At 16.2% G+C, this 15,737-nt stretch overlaps 1 protein-coding gene across 1 annotated transcript, besides 2 other annotated features; it reads left to right on the top strand.

The window, feature by feature from the left end:
- Positions 1–1,533: 1,533 nt before the first annotated feature.
- Positions 1,534–2,376, top strand: PGAL8A_00177700 (Plasmodium exported protein (PHIST), unknown function; the record flags this gene model as incomplete). The annotated part of the gene is made up of 2 exons (XM_028670101.1): positions 1,534–1,728; positions 1,852–2,376. The coding sequence occupies 2 exons, from the start codon at positions 1,534–1,536 to the stop codon at positions 2,374–2,376; spliced, it is 720 nt and encodes a 239-aa protein (XP_028526886.1).
- A 2,432-nt stretch (positions 2,377–4,808) lies between these two features.
- Positions 4,809–5,345: a repeat region.
- Positions 5,346–11,827: 6,482 nt separating this feature from the next.
- Positions 11,828–12,231: a repeat region.
- The last annotated feature ends 3,506 nt before the right edge of the window (positions 12,232–15,737 follow it).

Genomic DNA, 15,737 nt, shown 5'->3' with positions numbered 1-15,737 from the left:
ATAAAAAAGGAAAAAAGAAACAAAAGTAAATGAATAATTAAATAAAATTAAAGTATCTATGTGCATATACAATGAGTAAAAATTTAAGCATAAGGTAAAATTTGTAAATATTAAATACGATAATATAATAATATAATAAATATATTTTAATGTCTTAATTTTTTTATTTTTTTTCTTCATAATATAAATCCTATATATTTTTCATAAAAATATGTGAATGAATTTTTAATTAAAGCATGTTTAAACTTTTCATTATAATAGCTATTTCATATTCAGAAAAAAATTAATATTGTAACTATTTTTATAAAAAAAAAAGTTTTCATTTATAAAAAATATTCGTTAATTATAAAGAATTAAAAAAAAGATATTATAACCCATGTTATATTTCTTTTATATATGACTAAATATTATGTTTCTTGCAGGAAATTTGAACTTTCAGCATGTTTTTTAAATTTAATTTTAATTTTAATTACATCACCATTCTATCTTTTTTCTAAATATAAATAATTTGCATGCTTTTACATAAATTTCATTTATTACTTTCTTTATTATTTTAATTCATTATAATTTTCATATAAATTGATCAATTTAAAATTATAATAAAAATTTATATTCTAAGAAGTAAAAACAGTTCCTAATGAACAGATAAAAAATATAAATGTTAGCATGAATTTTATAGTTATATAATTAACAAAATAATAAGTAATAAATGTTATATGATTATGCCGAATTTAAGATTATAAAAAAAAAAACACAATTATATGAAAAATTCATAAATTACTAATAAATGAATATCAAGAAATTAAATTAAAAAAATGGAAACTATAACAAATAGAAAAATATTTTATTATGATAAATCAATTTATAGATTTTGCTAATATTTTTATGTAGATATTTTTTTTTTTAATATAGATCTTTAGTTTATTAATACATTTAAATCTTAAAATATTAGTTTTAATTTGTTAAATATATTATGGAAGGATTTTAGATGAAAATATATATTTGCATAGTTATATACAAAATTTGAACATTTAATAGTATTTTTTTATATTTTTTTAAATAATTATATTAGTATCTAAATAATTTTAAATAAGTTTTGAATAAACGAAAAAATATATACTAATTTAATAACATTTTTCATTTTATTTTATATGTATATAAAAAATAGAAATTTATCTTTAATTTTTTATAAAAATTAAATTTAAATAAGAAAAATTAAGTAGTTATAATTAAAAATAAATAATAGTGTTTATATAAAAGTGAAGAATTAAATTCTAGTTACTATAATTTTTTTGAAGAAATAATATACTTAAAAGAAGAACATTTAATAATTAATATAGTTATTTAAAATATTTGTTATATATTTTAATTATTTTTTTATATCATTAATTTAACAATTTTATATATTTGTTTTTTATTTTAAATAGAAATATCAGCTTCATATTAAAATTACTGTATATTTTTAAAACTAAATCATAACTATTTTCAAATTAAGGTAAAGTGTTTTGTATTTTAAAAGTATAAAAACTAAATATGGAATACAGCAACGTACAAGATAATAATTTATCAAAGACATGCATAGATGACGATAAGGTTACTTTAAAAAAAAATTCTATATGCTCAACAGGAAAACAGGATATAATTTTTAAAAAATTAAACTACAGAAATATTGTACATTCTAGACTTTTTCTTGTATCTATTCTATTTCTTTTATTTTTCTTTTTTCAAGTATGATAAATCTATAAGTTAAAATTAACATATCCTTTACTTTTTTTAATTATATATTTGAATTAAAATTCAAATAAATATGAAATGTTTTTTTGATTGTTTAATTTTTAAATGATGATATAGGATATAAATAAATTCCAAGATGATATAAAATCAGGGATTCAATTCAAGAATATAAACTCAAGAAAATTAGCTGAATTGGATTTAAAGAATTATAATGATGATTTTCATGATACAAGTGAAGGTGTACCTCATGAACGTGTTTTGTCAAAATGGAAAGATTTCCGTGATAAGCAAAGATCGACATTAAATGATGAAATTAAAAAATGTTTAGATGATCTATTTGAAAAATCAGAAATTCATGATCTTAGTGAAAAAGAAAGAAAAGAATTATGGGATCAATTCTTAAAAGAATTTTTTAGTACTTTAGCTGACACAGATGGTACGAATTACCAAGAAATATATGACTTATGTCGTGAAGGATTATGCTCACGTGAAGATTTTAATAATTTTTTAAATAAGAATTTTACCTTATGGAATTCTATAAAAGATGATTTAAAAAGAAAATGGGATGATTTCTTAAGTACAAATATAAAATTGTTAAAAGATCAAGTTAAATTAGTTTCCTATAATACAATAGAAAATTAATAAGGATAAAATGAAAATTGTAAATAAAAAAAATACTGAAGTATAAAAGAAGAGGAATATGAGACAAAATATAAAGATAATAAAAGTATCAAAAAAGAAAAACTATCTTTAACATAGAAAAACAAAAAATATGGAAAAAACAATTACTTTTTTATTTTAATTTTTCTAGTTAAATAACGTATGTTTTACATAACATAAATAAAATTAAAATATATCTTTTGTTAAAAGGTACTTAATTCCATTAGTATGTTGTTTGTATTATTTTCTTTTAATTGTTTTTATATTTGTATTGCAGCATATAAAGTTATGGCATCTTCATATTTTGATCATTATATGTTTTTTAATATTTAGTATGTATTAGATAATTTTATTTATAAGTCTATATATTAATGATTAAAATGCGTATTTAAAAATAAACTGTTTAATTTATGAACACAAATTTTATAATAGTGATTTTTATTTCCTATGGTATTTTTTCCTAGCATATGAAATAGTTTATATTATATTTGTATATTATTAAATAAAAAAAAAAACAATGTTAATTAAATATTTTACATATAAAATTAATATATATATTTTTTCATTGTTATAGATAATATATTTATAATTTTAATTGTATTTGTATTTGTATTATATTATGTATTAACACATTTTATAAATATTTAAGAGTTATATTTAACATGATTCTTAATAAACAAAATTAAAAATATAATGAAAATAAATATATATTATTTAAAAAAAATAATTGGTACTTAATTTACAAATGATATTATCAGCTTTTTATTAAATAATCTTTAGTGAAATGTAAGAAAAATAAAAAACTACACCCGCTATATATTTGAAGAAATATCTTAAATAGTACTATAAAAAAATATATATTTCACTTTTTTCAGTTGTAACTTTGTTTTTGTTTATTATATTTTTATTATATATCAAAAAGAAAAAAAAATTATTTCTTTTTATAGAATACATAAGAATTCTTGGAAAATATTTCTAAAAATTTTTTTATAAGAATTATTAATTCTGAAAAACAATTATTTTAAAAGTAATAAAATATTTTTACAATATGGATAATAAAGCACTTCTAAGAGAATAAGTAAAGCTTATATAAAATGCTTTAAAGTATTTTATTATTTGGGGTGTTAAGAATAAATAAAATGTTAAGTTAAACGTTTTATTTATATGATTATAATGCCTTATGAAATATGCTACTTATTTCACTTTTTGAAATGCAATTTTATAAAAATTTCATATTGTTTATACATAGTATTTTTTTACAATTTATAAAATTAATAGATTTCACCCTAAACACTCTTCATTATTTTGTTTTTTCAATATATTGGAGAAGTTATTATAGAAAAAATTAATAAAAATTAGTAAACTATATTATTTTTGCTCTTATTTTATTAAATTTTCAAATAAAAAATCTTTCAAATAATAAAAAATGTACATACCAGATTATTCGTCATGTTACTATGTAATAAATAAGTTCATTTCATCCTATTATATCCTAATAAAAATATGCTAATTCTCTTCTACATTAAAAAAATTTTTATGATATTTAGAGATATTAATAAGACATTTCACATTACATATTAAGGTAACATAATATGTTTCAATTAAATTAAAAATTTTGAAATTTATTTCATAACGAAATTTTCATGGAACATTTTTATTACTCCATACAATATTATATATTTTTTAAAAGTACAACAACATATCTTAAAAAAAATAAAAAAAAATTACCTTTTTAAAATTAAGAAAAATGATATTTATATATCTTAGAATAATAAAAACATGAATAATTGTATTATTACTAATAAAAAATATAGTGTTTAACATAAATTATATAAAAAAAATTATTGTAACACTATATATTTTGAGTTTTTGTCATAAATAAAAGCAAATCATTTTTTTTCTTTTTCAAAACGGATTTATTTAATGCGTTATTAATAAAATATTTTACATCGTCATAAAAAGTATATATGTTTATATAATAGATTTATTCGTTAATCATATCCATTAGAGCTTAAAAAAGAAAAAAGAAATTAACAAAGGTTAAATAAAATAATAATTCTGTTTAATATTTTCTTTTTCATATAATTGTTTTTATTGCTCATGTATTTTAGTATTTTTTTATACTAAAAATAAGAAAATAAAATAATCTACACTTAATACAAGATATATTACTTAATAATATAAAAAATGAATACATATATGTTAAAAATAAAAACATTGTTCTAATATTGAAGATTAAAATGTATTTTTCATTAAAAATTATTTTTTTATTATTTACTTAACATAAAAAATACAAATTTCCCATAATTAATCCAAAAATTTAAATTTTCTAATAAATTTTGTTACTAAAATTTTTTTAAAATTTAATGTAATTAGCTGCGTTATTAAATAAATTTAAAAAAAAAAATATATATATAATTGATTTATTAACTGGGTGTTCAGTGACTTTGCTAGAGTATTGAAAAAACGAATTAATAAAGAGCATGTAGAGTTGTCTCTACCGTTTTGCTGTATTTATATATATTCTTAAATGCTTTGAAAGAGTGATCCTTAATTATGTAATCTACTCCATTCAGCATTCTTTAATTTCAATAGCATTTATTTACTTTAATAAAAATCCCTATTTTTATTAAAAATTTAAATCCTTATTGAATATTGACTATTAATTAAATGTAAATTTTTTATTTCTTTGTTATGAGCAATGTTCAGCAATTTAAATATATTGCTGTTGAATTAACAAACATTAACAATTAGTAAAAACGCAAATTAATTATGTGAATATTAATTACGCGAAAATTTTATTGTCATATGTATAAAATTTTCTCTCACAAATTAAAAATATATATGTTGTGCAAATTAAACTCTTTTATGTAAACATTATTATCTTTTTAAGATCTCATTTTTATTTGTACTAAATCTTATTCTCGATTTTTATTTTACCAATGTTCTCTCCTCAATTAAATCATTTTAAAAAAAATAAATATATTTTTCTTTTCGTATATCCATTAATTAAAAAAAAAAAAAAAAAAATTATTAAATTTTTTTTTTTTTTTTTTTTTTTTTTTCCGCGTGTGCAAAACCAACTACGTATTCTTCATATAGCTAATCCTTTTTATTACCAAAAAGGTTAATGAAGCTTTTTTTAACCAATAATACAGAGTATTTATATTAAAATAAAAGTACTATTAACTTTTTTAATATACAAAACAAGGTATAGTAAGAAATGTAAAAAATAAAATAGGAAATTTATGTCAAATTTTTTATACATAATTACTTTTCATTTGAGTAACATAATATTTTGAATTATCTATATTGTAATTTAGTTTTAATACTTTTAAATAAAGAAAAATGAGGTATTTCTCCTTAATATTGATCATTTATTCTATTCTATTCTATTCTTAGGTAAATTTTATAATTTTTTTTTATGTTATTATTAGAAAGTATAATAATACTGTTAGTGAAATATCCAAAATTTTTATATTCTGGATTGAAGCTACACATTTATTTTATATACGCTTATTCATGTCAATATATAGAATGTGTTTTATAATATATATATATATATATAAACTATAGAATTCGTTAAAACATTATTTTAATTTTTCAATCTAATATATAAGAAATTTTTACGTTTATTTAAGTTCTTTAAAAAAAATTTTTATAAATTTTATAAATTTTTTAAACTTTAGAATAACATTATTTAAAAAATACTAATAAAAATTTTTATTCTTTTTAATTGTTTTTTGCAAAAATAATTTATATTTATAAAAATTATTTACAAGTAAAATAAAATAATTTTTTTGATATATATAAAGTTAATGTACTTAAATTTAAATATTTGATTCTTTCTGTGTTATTACATATGAAAAATCAGTACTAAGAATTTTTTAAATTTATTCGAAACACTTATGAGATAATAAATAAAAGAAATACAAGAAAAATGACAAAGAATATTATCATTAATATTTCTATCATTCACTGTTTTATTAAAATTCAATTTTTGCATTTGATTATATTATTAAATATGAAAATTATATTAAATAATTTAATTATTAATAGAAAACATATAAAAATTAAAATAAAAAAAAAGAAATTTAATATTTTATTTTTGAAAACCTGAGAAAAATACAAGTACTTTTAAGAGTATTAAGTCAAAAAAATTTTGTTTTATTTTTATTTATTCCTTCTATATATTTTTTTATAACCTATATTTAATATTTATTTAGCACCTTTTCTTTTTTTATGAAAATGATGAATAATTTAATAATAAACCTTATATATTAATTTTATAAGAAAACACATCCTAAGACATAAAAAAAAAAGAATTAAGGAATATAACATATTTTAAAGCTGGTTAAATATTTTTTTTATCAAAATGAATTTTCTATTCTTTAAAAAATACTCTCTATGAGAAAATTATTTTGTTTTAGACGTTAATATTTACTTTCAAAAAATTTTATGATTTAATTATTGGCCATTAAAATATTTTCATAAAATCTCGAAAGGTCAAGTTAATGGAGTGTTTACATAAATCTCTATTTATTTTATTTAAAGTAATATTAATTATTATATATAATGTATAAATATAAATTATACTTTTTAATTCTACATAAATTTTATATTTAGTTTTAAAATGAGCCTTTATTATATATATATATAACTTTTTATAATTAATCAATATTAATTTTATCTTTTATTTTAAATCGAAATTAACATATAAACTATATAATTAATATTATATACAATCTTATGTAATTTCATTACATGTCACTTCATTCATTATAAGAAAATCAACTAATTTCTCTCTCTCAAAAAAAAAAATCCTTATATAATAAAAAAATATGTTTCTTTTTTTTATAAGTATAAAATATAAAAGAAAATTATAAGTCATAAAAAAATATGATTCAAATATATATTTTGGTTTTCTTATTGTTTAAAATATATGTACATTTGTGTATGCATTCTGATATGCGTTTTTTACACATGTACCTTGCATGAGTAAATAATTCATTATACACTTTATATTTATTTAACTTTAAATTAAAAGTAAGTTGACAATATTATTTATTAACCATTAGATGATGATTTATCAAATGATCACTCGAAGACTTTTATAGTATTTTAAATAGCCAAATAAATAGACAGCGTGTGGAGAATTTTTCACTTAGTTTATTTATAACATATAGGTTTGAGTAAATAACTATAAACTTTTTATATAATTATGTATTCATAATAAATCAAGTATATTTATTTTTATACCTCAGTTTCTATAACTTTTCTCAGTAGTTTTCATAAAATTATATAAAAAAAATTATCACAGCATAGTTCTCAAAAAAAAAGTAAAAAAGAAATTGTTTTTATTTTTAAAAATAAAATCATAATTTTTTTATAAGTAAATTTGTTACTAATATTAAACATATTTTATAAACATATCTCTAATAATTTTAAGGAGATATGCAATTTTTTGGTAAATTACTTCATAATTTTTCTATTACAGAAATTTGTTATACATGCCGTCAAAAATATATCTCCATACATGTCTATTGATTATTTTGCATGCACAGACAACTCTTTAAAATAGACCACTTTCATTACATAAATTCTCAAGATCATTGAAATCTTTTATTTAACAAATTCTCAAAAAATTTTCCCTATTATTTAATAGATAAACTTAGTAAAGCACATGCAGAGTTATCTCAACTAATTCTAATTGTTTTAAAATTTACGCTGATGATATAAATAAGCAAACTTTATAATCATAGTTTAATTATTAAGCAATTCATGTTTTTAGTAGCAATTATTACATTTAATAAAATTTATCTATATTTTTAATAAAAATTTAATCTTCTTTAGTTATATTCTTTATATGTAAAATAATCATTTTAAAAATATTTAAATGAGTAGTTATTTATTAATTTTTTTTTATTCATTCAAATTTTATAAATTCAAAAAAAAATAAACTCAATGTCATAAATGAAATTATATTAAAAATAAAATACACAAAACATAATCAGTTCACAAATATTAAAAAAAAAAAAAATTTTTTTTTTTAAACTAAAAAATGTTAAGGGCTATTATATTTTTCATATAAGTAACTAATTATTATTTCATAAAATGTTAATAAAATCTTTTGTTATTCAATTAGTTAATATTTTTTTGATAAATACAAAATCTTAAGTAAGCTTATAGAGTTTTAATTCTCTGAAATAATGAAGTTTTAACATATATTTTTAAGTTAAATATATAATTATTAATTGTATTATCTATGAATTTGTTAGAATAATGATCTGTAAATAATAATATAGACTTCTTTTGTGAAATATTTAGATGAATAAATCGAATAAAAACCTTTTACTTTGCGGATGCTGAATTTCTGGTACAATATGCAATCATAAATTATCATAGTAAAATAATTATTTAAAAGATATGCATACTAAAAAAAAAATATAGTTTCGCCAAAAGTGAGTGCACTATAAATAAATAAATATTTTTTTTTGATATGCAATTACAATTAAAAAAAAAATAAATATCATATATGTATTTTTTTTTTATAATATGACAATGACTGAAAAAAAAAATATGATGGTGATATTTTTTTTTATTATTTTCTTTTTTCTTATTATTAAAAATAAATGTAAACATAAAAAAAAGTAAAATAATTTTATTTTTTTTTGAATTATATGTAAGTTACTATAAAGTGTATATTTTTTTTTTTTTAGTCGAAATGTAATATTAAAGAAATTAAATTTGGGAATGTTGTATAAAATAACTTGAAAAAAAAAATAATTAACTAATAAGTAGTATGTGTTTCTTATTAATAAAAATAAAGATTCTTAAACTAAAATTTTAGTTAAATATAAATTAAATAAAGTAGAGTTTCCTCTACAAGCGCTTTATTAATTTGTTTGTTTGATATTAACAAAGTTATTGAGTAGGCAAATTAATAAATCAAATAATGAACATACCAATAAATAAAAACCATATGAAGTTTCCTTTGATAAGTTGTTATTGAAAATTTTTGTTTTTAAGAAGTGTTTATTTATTTTAATAAAATCCTTTATTTTTATTAATAATTTAAGTTCTTATTAATTTTTTACTTAATATAAAAATATTTAAATAATTTTTTTATAAATAATTATTTAGAAATTTATTTTCACTACTTTTGAATAAATTAAATTATATAAAAATTTAATGTACAAATCATAATATCTTTAATTATTTTTCTATAACCATTTTCTTTTTACCAGAAAAAAAAAAAATTAATTCATGATGCAAATTAAAAAAGGTAAAATAAATAAATAAAATAAAAAGTAAATATTAAATAAAAATAAATTTAAAAAGAAAAAAAAAACAGATTCTTTTTTTTTTTTTTTAGCTAAGGATTAAATATAACTGATTTATTAATTTTTTGTTCAACGATTTTTCTAGAATATTGCACAAGTACATTAATAAAGAGCATATATAGTTTTCTTTACTAATTTAATGAATTTAAATGTAATTTTAATGTTATAAACTAGTGAACAGTATTTATATAGCCTACTTCATTCAACATTTATTTATTTTAATAAAAAACCCTATTTTTAATAAATATCTGAATTCTTATTAATCAGTGATTTTAATTACCTATATTTTATTTATAATGTTATGTTTAATGTTTATCAATTTATTTCCATAGCTCTTAATTTAACAAACATAAATAATTAACAAAATATAAAATGAATTATACAAATACTATAAACACGAAAATTTAATATTAATGTGTAAAGTTTTCTTTTAAAATATCAAGCTAAATTAATTTTCAAAATTCTTTTTTTTTTTTTTTTAAACTTACAAGAGAAATAAAAAAAAATTGTCAATATTTTTCTTTTTTCTTTTTATTATTTATCTAGAGGTTGTATGGCTAACGTTGTATTTTCCATACAGCTAGTGGCTGTTATTCTAAAAAGGGTTAACAATAACTTTTAATAAGTAAGAATATATGGTGTGAATTTCAGTAAAACCATGTAAAGCTGTACATAATATTAATTAAATAGTGCATGTGTTGACATCTTTGAAATAAATAATATAACTGACATTAAGTGATTAGCTATTAAAAAATTATATAAATATAATTAATTTTATTTTAAAAGTAAACTAAATTTTATATTAATTAAATATAATAATTTATATGCATTTAATAATCATCAGTAATAATTAACATTTATAGTAAATAAAATTGTTAGAGGCCGTTTCACATTCTCTGCATAAATTTATATATTAGGTACTTGTATAACAAATAGTATCATCGACATATTTTTTAATTACAGAAAGGATAAATGCAAAATAAATAATGTTCTACTTATACATGTAAGATGTAATAGTAAAATAATTGCGTTAAAATGGTCACTCTGTAGTTTACGAATTTTAAACAGTATATGCACTAAAGTAAGAATTCACATTACAAGTTTTTGTACATGAATGATAATTTTTTTTTGGAAGTAGAAAACTAGTTGTTATTTATATGGATCATGTAATGAATCTTCATAATACTTTAAATAAAATTATGTAATGTATATATTGACTCATGTTAAAAAAATGATAAATTGATATTAAAAGATTAATTATTAAAAAATATATACATATAATAAAATTTTTTCTAAAATTAAAAATAAATGTTGTTTAATATTAAACAATATAATTTATAAGTAATTAATGATTATTTATTATAATTAATAACATAATAAATAAACAAGTAGGAATATTTATACATGTTGTCTATTAATTGTATTATTCAAATTATTATGTAAGTTTTTGAATGGACAATTAATAAATAAATAGTATAGTTAATAAAGAGCATGTGGAATGATCTTTATTTATTATAGATATTTATTAAAAATGATTATTTACTACTTATAAATTATAATATTTAATTAATACAAAATTTATTTTACAGTTATATTTAACTAAATCTATATAACTTTTAAAGACATATAACCTAATATTAACTCTATTATATATTCTTCTCCTGAGATAACATGTACACTATACACTTATTATTATTCAAAATACCATGCATTACGAAAAAAGCCAGTAGAAATTAAAAAAAAATTTCACTCGTATGTATATTTGCATAATTTTTTTTTTAGTACACACACCAAAGCATATAATATTGTCTACGTGCTTTTGTTATACACATGGTTAATAAAAAGTATTATTAACCCTTTTGAGAATGAAAAGTAATAGTTGTATGGAAAATAAATAGTTATTCATGTAAGCTATACATAAAAAAATAAAAAAATTAATTATTACTATTTTTTGTTTGACTTTTGTAAATTAAAATATATAAAAGAAATATATTCATTTTTTTTTTCTTTTTTGAAAATGATTATGTTATTGAAATACAGAAGAAGGAATTGTTAACAAAAAGTTTCTTCCAATATATTTTTGTTTATATTTTTATAAGAAAATTTTTTATTGACAGTAATAAAATTTTTGTGTTTTGTAATATTTTCATAATTTACTTTGTATTTTGTTAATTATTTAAGTTTTGTTAATTTCAGGGTAATGAATTTAAATTACTAAACATTACTCATAACATTATAAATTGGCATATGTAATTGAATCGATAATTGAGGATTTAAACTTTTAATAAAAATATAAGATTTTTATTAAAGTAAATAAATCCATCTTTAAAACAATAAATAATGATGTAGATTATATAAATATAGTTTACTTGTTTATAACATTAAATCTAAATTTAAATTCATTAAATTAATAGATGAAGTTCTACATACTGTTTATTAATATGTTTATTCAACATGATAACAAAATCACTGAATATGCAATTAATAAATTAATAATAGACAAATATGTTAACTAAAAAAATATTTATGTTTCCATCTACTATTCATTGTTATTTTACTAGAATCTAAATGAGAAAATAATATTAAAAATTATATTTATCGTTTTATTATTTTAATAATTTATATGGTATTATATTCTTTAGCATTGTTTATGTGATTTCTATATGTTATATTTTTTACTTTAGAATGTTATACTAATAAAAGATGACTTTTGTGAAATATGCAAAAATTAGCTTTATAAAAAAAAAAAAAATTAAAAATATATAAATTTTAATAAAGTAAATTATATTTATCTCAACATAATTTCTGAAATTAAAAAAAAATTAATTTAAAAAAAAAAAATAAACATATTTAAAAAGCTTATACATACTTAATTTAGTTATCAGCAATACGTCAAATAAAACAATAATAATATATATCTATTTTTTAAAATCCCTAATATAAAATGTTTTTATATTTTTTAAAAATATCTTACAAATAAATAACGATGATATTTTCACATAATATATTTTCAGAACATATCAAATATATATAATTTATTAAAAAACCCATATAAATAATTTAAAAAAATAAAAATTATATAAAAATAAAAAACAATTTTATATATTATCTATCTATTTTTTTTTTTTTTTTAATATATATTAAAAATAACAACATTAACTTTTTACTCAAAAAATGTAAATTTAATACAAAATATAAATGTTTTTTGTCATATGTCTAAGCAATTGAGTTTTTAAAATTTTCTATGAAATACTAACAAAAATATTAATAAAGAGCATATAAATTATCCTCTAATTATTTTATTTATCATAAATTACTTATTTTATATAGCATATAATTTCTATATAATATGCTAAATAAAATTAAATAAACAGTTTATTTTATATAAAATTTATAACTACTTTAAATAAGATATTCCAATTGAGTACTCTATTTTTTTTAACATATTAATTTAATGAATTTTATTCATATAATTTAATAGAATTTATCACTTGTTTTTATTAAAATATGCTTTATTATAAATTTATTATAGCCAAAATAATCCTCAAAAAAAAGGAAAATATTATAATTTTTTTTTATCAGATATAACTAAGATAAAAAATCATACTACTTTAAAATATCGTTAAAATTAACTTTTTTTTTTATTTTTTTATATCAATTCATTTTCATTATGAATGTCTTTTTTCTTTGCGTATGCATTCTTTTATATATATTAAATTGATAACTAGACTTTTATCTATATTTTATTGTGTTCTAGTAAATATTTAAAATGATCAATAATACTCCTTGTTGACCATTAAACAGTTAAATTGAAACTAACGCATTTTGTTATAATAAGAATTCATTATGTTTTATAATTTAAATTCATTATATTTGCATGAGTTCTAATATACGAGGATATTTCTTAGTTTATTATTAATCATATTCATATAAAAAGAATTTTACCTCATTTTTACATTAAAATAAACAGTAAATTATTAAAAATATATACTTTAACGTATTGTAAAGTTTCTTAGATGAATATAAAGAAAAGTTATTTTTAAATGTTACCTATCATGTAATTTCAAATAAATTTTACAATTTGAATATAAATGAAGTATAATTATCTATATTATTATTTTTGTAATTATAAGCTATTAGGTAAAATATTTACTCGTGAACGTTAATAAAAATTTATATACTATACTTAATTTAAATATGCCTATATTTTCTTTTAACAGTATATAAAAAAAAAAATTTTTTTTTTTTTTTTTTAAATTATTTATTTTCTCTGACAAATTATGTTTCGTGTGCAAAGTATTTTCTTTTAAAAATATCGATTTCAAATTTCGAAATTTTCATTTATAAAATACTATGAATTCATAAAAATTTATTAAAAAGTTTATAAATTAATTTTTAAAAAATCAATTAATTCAAATCTTTAAAAAATATAAAAGAAATTTATCATTTTTATAATTTGAATTTTGTTTATTTCTATAATTTATAAATGCTTTATATCCTACTCCATCTTTATTACCAAAATTATTAAAATATATTTTTTTTACTATTTGTATTAACTTTTATAATAATATTTTTAATTATTCCTTTGGTGGGCATTATAAAAATAAAAACAATTTTATCTAAATTTATAACTTTTATATCTAATAACTTAATTTAAATTTCTTATTTTACATTATGAGTGTTTATATTATTTTAATTAAGAGATATTTCATTTTATATAAGTTCTTAATCTATTTAGTTTATGTAATTATTTTTATTATATAATTTATATATGAGTAAATAATTGCATGTATATAATTTTAATTTATTATTTTATAAAATTAACTATTGTTAATTTACTGGGTTAACATGATAAATATCTTTAAACTAAGTATAATTTAACTCTTCTTTAATTATCCTAATCATATGAATTTTATTTTACGCATAATAAATTCTTACAGAATTGTGTAATATATATAATAAATATTTTTATTTTTATTTTATTTTTTTTTTTTATCCTAATCTATATTTTCATATCATTATTTGCTTATAAAAAAATAGTTTTACAAATGAAATTTCATTTTTATTCTTCTACTACAAATTATTTATCTGATTACATAATTATGTGCTGTGATTAAAATGAAATAGTGACTGCTAATTTACATTACAATTATAACATAAAATGTTTTTTTTATTACATTTTTTTTTAAACTATTGGTGTACAAATTTAATAGCCATTAGTATTTTTACATTAATTTGTATAATATATATCATATATATTTTTAATTGTCTCTTATATGAACAATTAACTTTTTACCTAATGAAAAATTATTTTAGAATAGCTGTAATTAGCGTTACACTTTACAAAATAACCTTTTAACATTTAAATTTTCTTTAAGGTTATTTCAAATATATAAAATTATTCAATGTTTTGCATATTTATTTCTAGGGGATATTTATATATACCGCCAAAAATATACATTATGTAAAAATTTTACATAAATACATATATTTTTTTTTAAATTAATTTCTTTGATAGTTACAAAAAAATATATATATATATATATATATATAATGAATATAGTATTAACAAATAACATTTCATGTATTTATTCACATATATATATATATATATATAAATTAAATCTTTAGATTATTCATGTGTGTTCTTAATAAAAAAATATACATTTATTTATTATTTTTTTTTTTTTATTTTTATAAATACTTGAAATAATATATGTGTAGAGCATATTAATTATTAACTACATTTTATTTTTTATATATTTTAAATATATTTATATAATTTGTATATGTTCCATGTAAAAATATATAATTCATATGTTTCTATATTGCTATGTATTTTAACATCTTTTATGGTTGTTCATTAGACTTTTTATTTTAATAATTAACTAAATGCATACGTATACAACTATTTACTGTTAACTTCTTAATATTCTTAATAATAAATACAAGAGAATTTATAAATTTTATAATTTATTTGAATATAACATGAATAATCTA

The sequence above is a fragment of the Plasmodium gallinaceum genome (genome assembly GCF_900005855.1).
Source record: "Plasmodium gallinaceum strain 8A genome assembly, contig: PGAL8A_v1_67, whole genome shotgun sequence".
Classification (NCBI taxonomy): Eukaryota; Apicomplexa; class Aconoidasida; order Haemosporida; family Plasmodiidae; genus Plasmodium; species Plasmodium gallinaceum.
The sequence above is the reverse complement of the archived record's forward strand: the minus strand, read 5'-3'. Positions and strand labels throughout refer to the sequence as shown.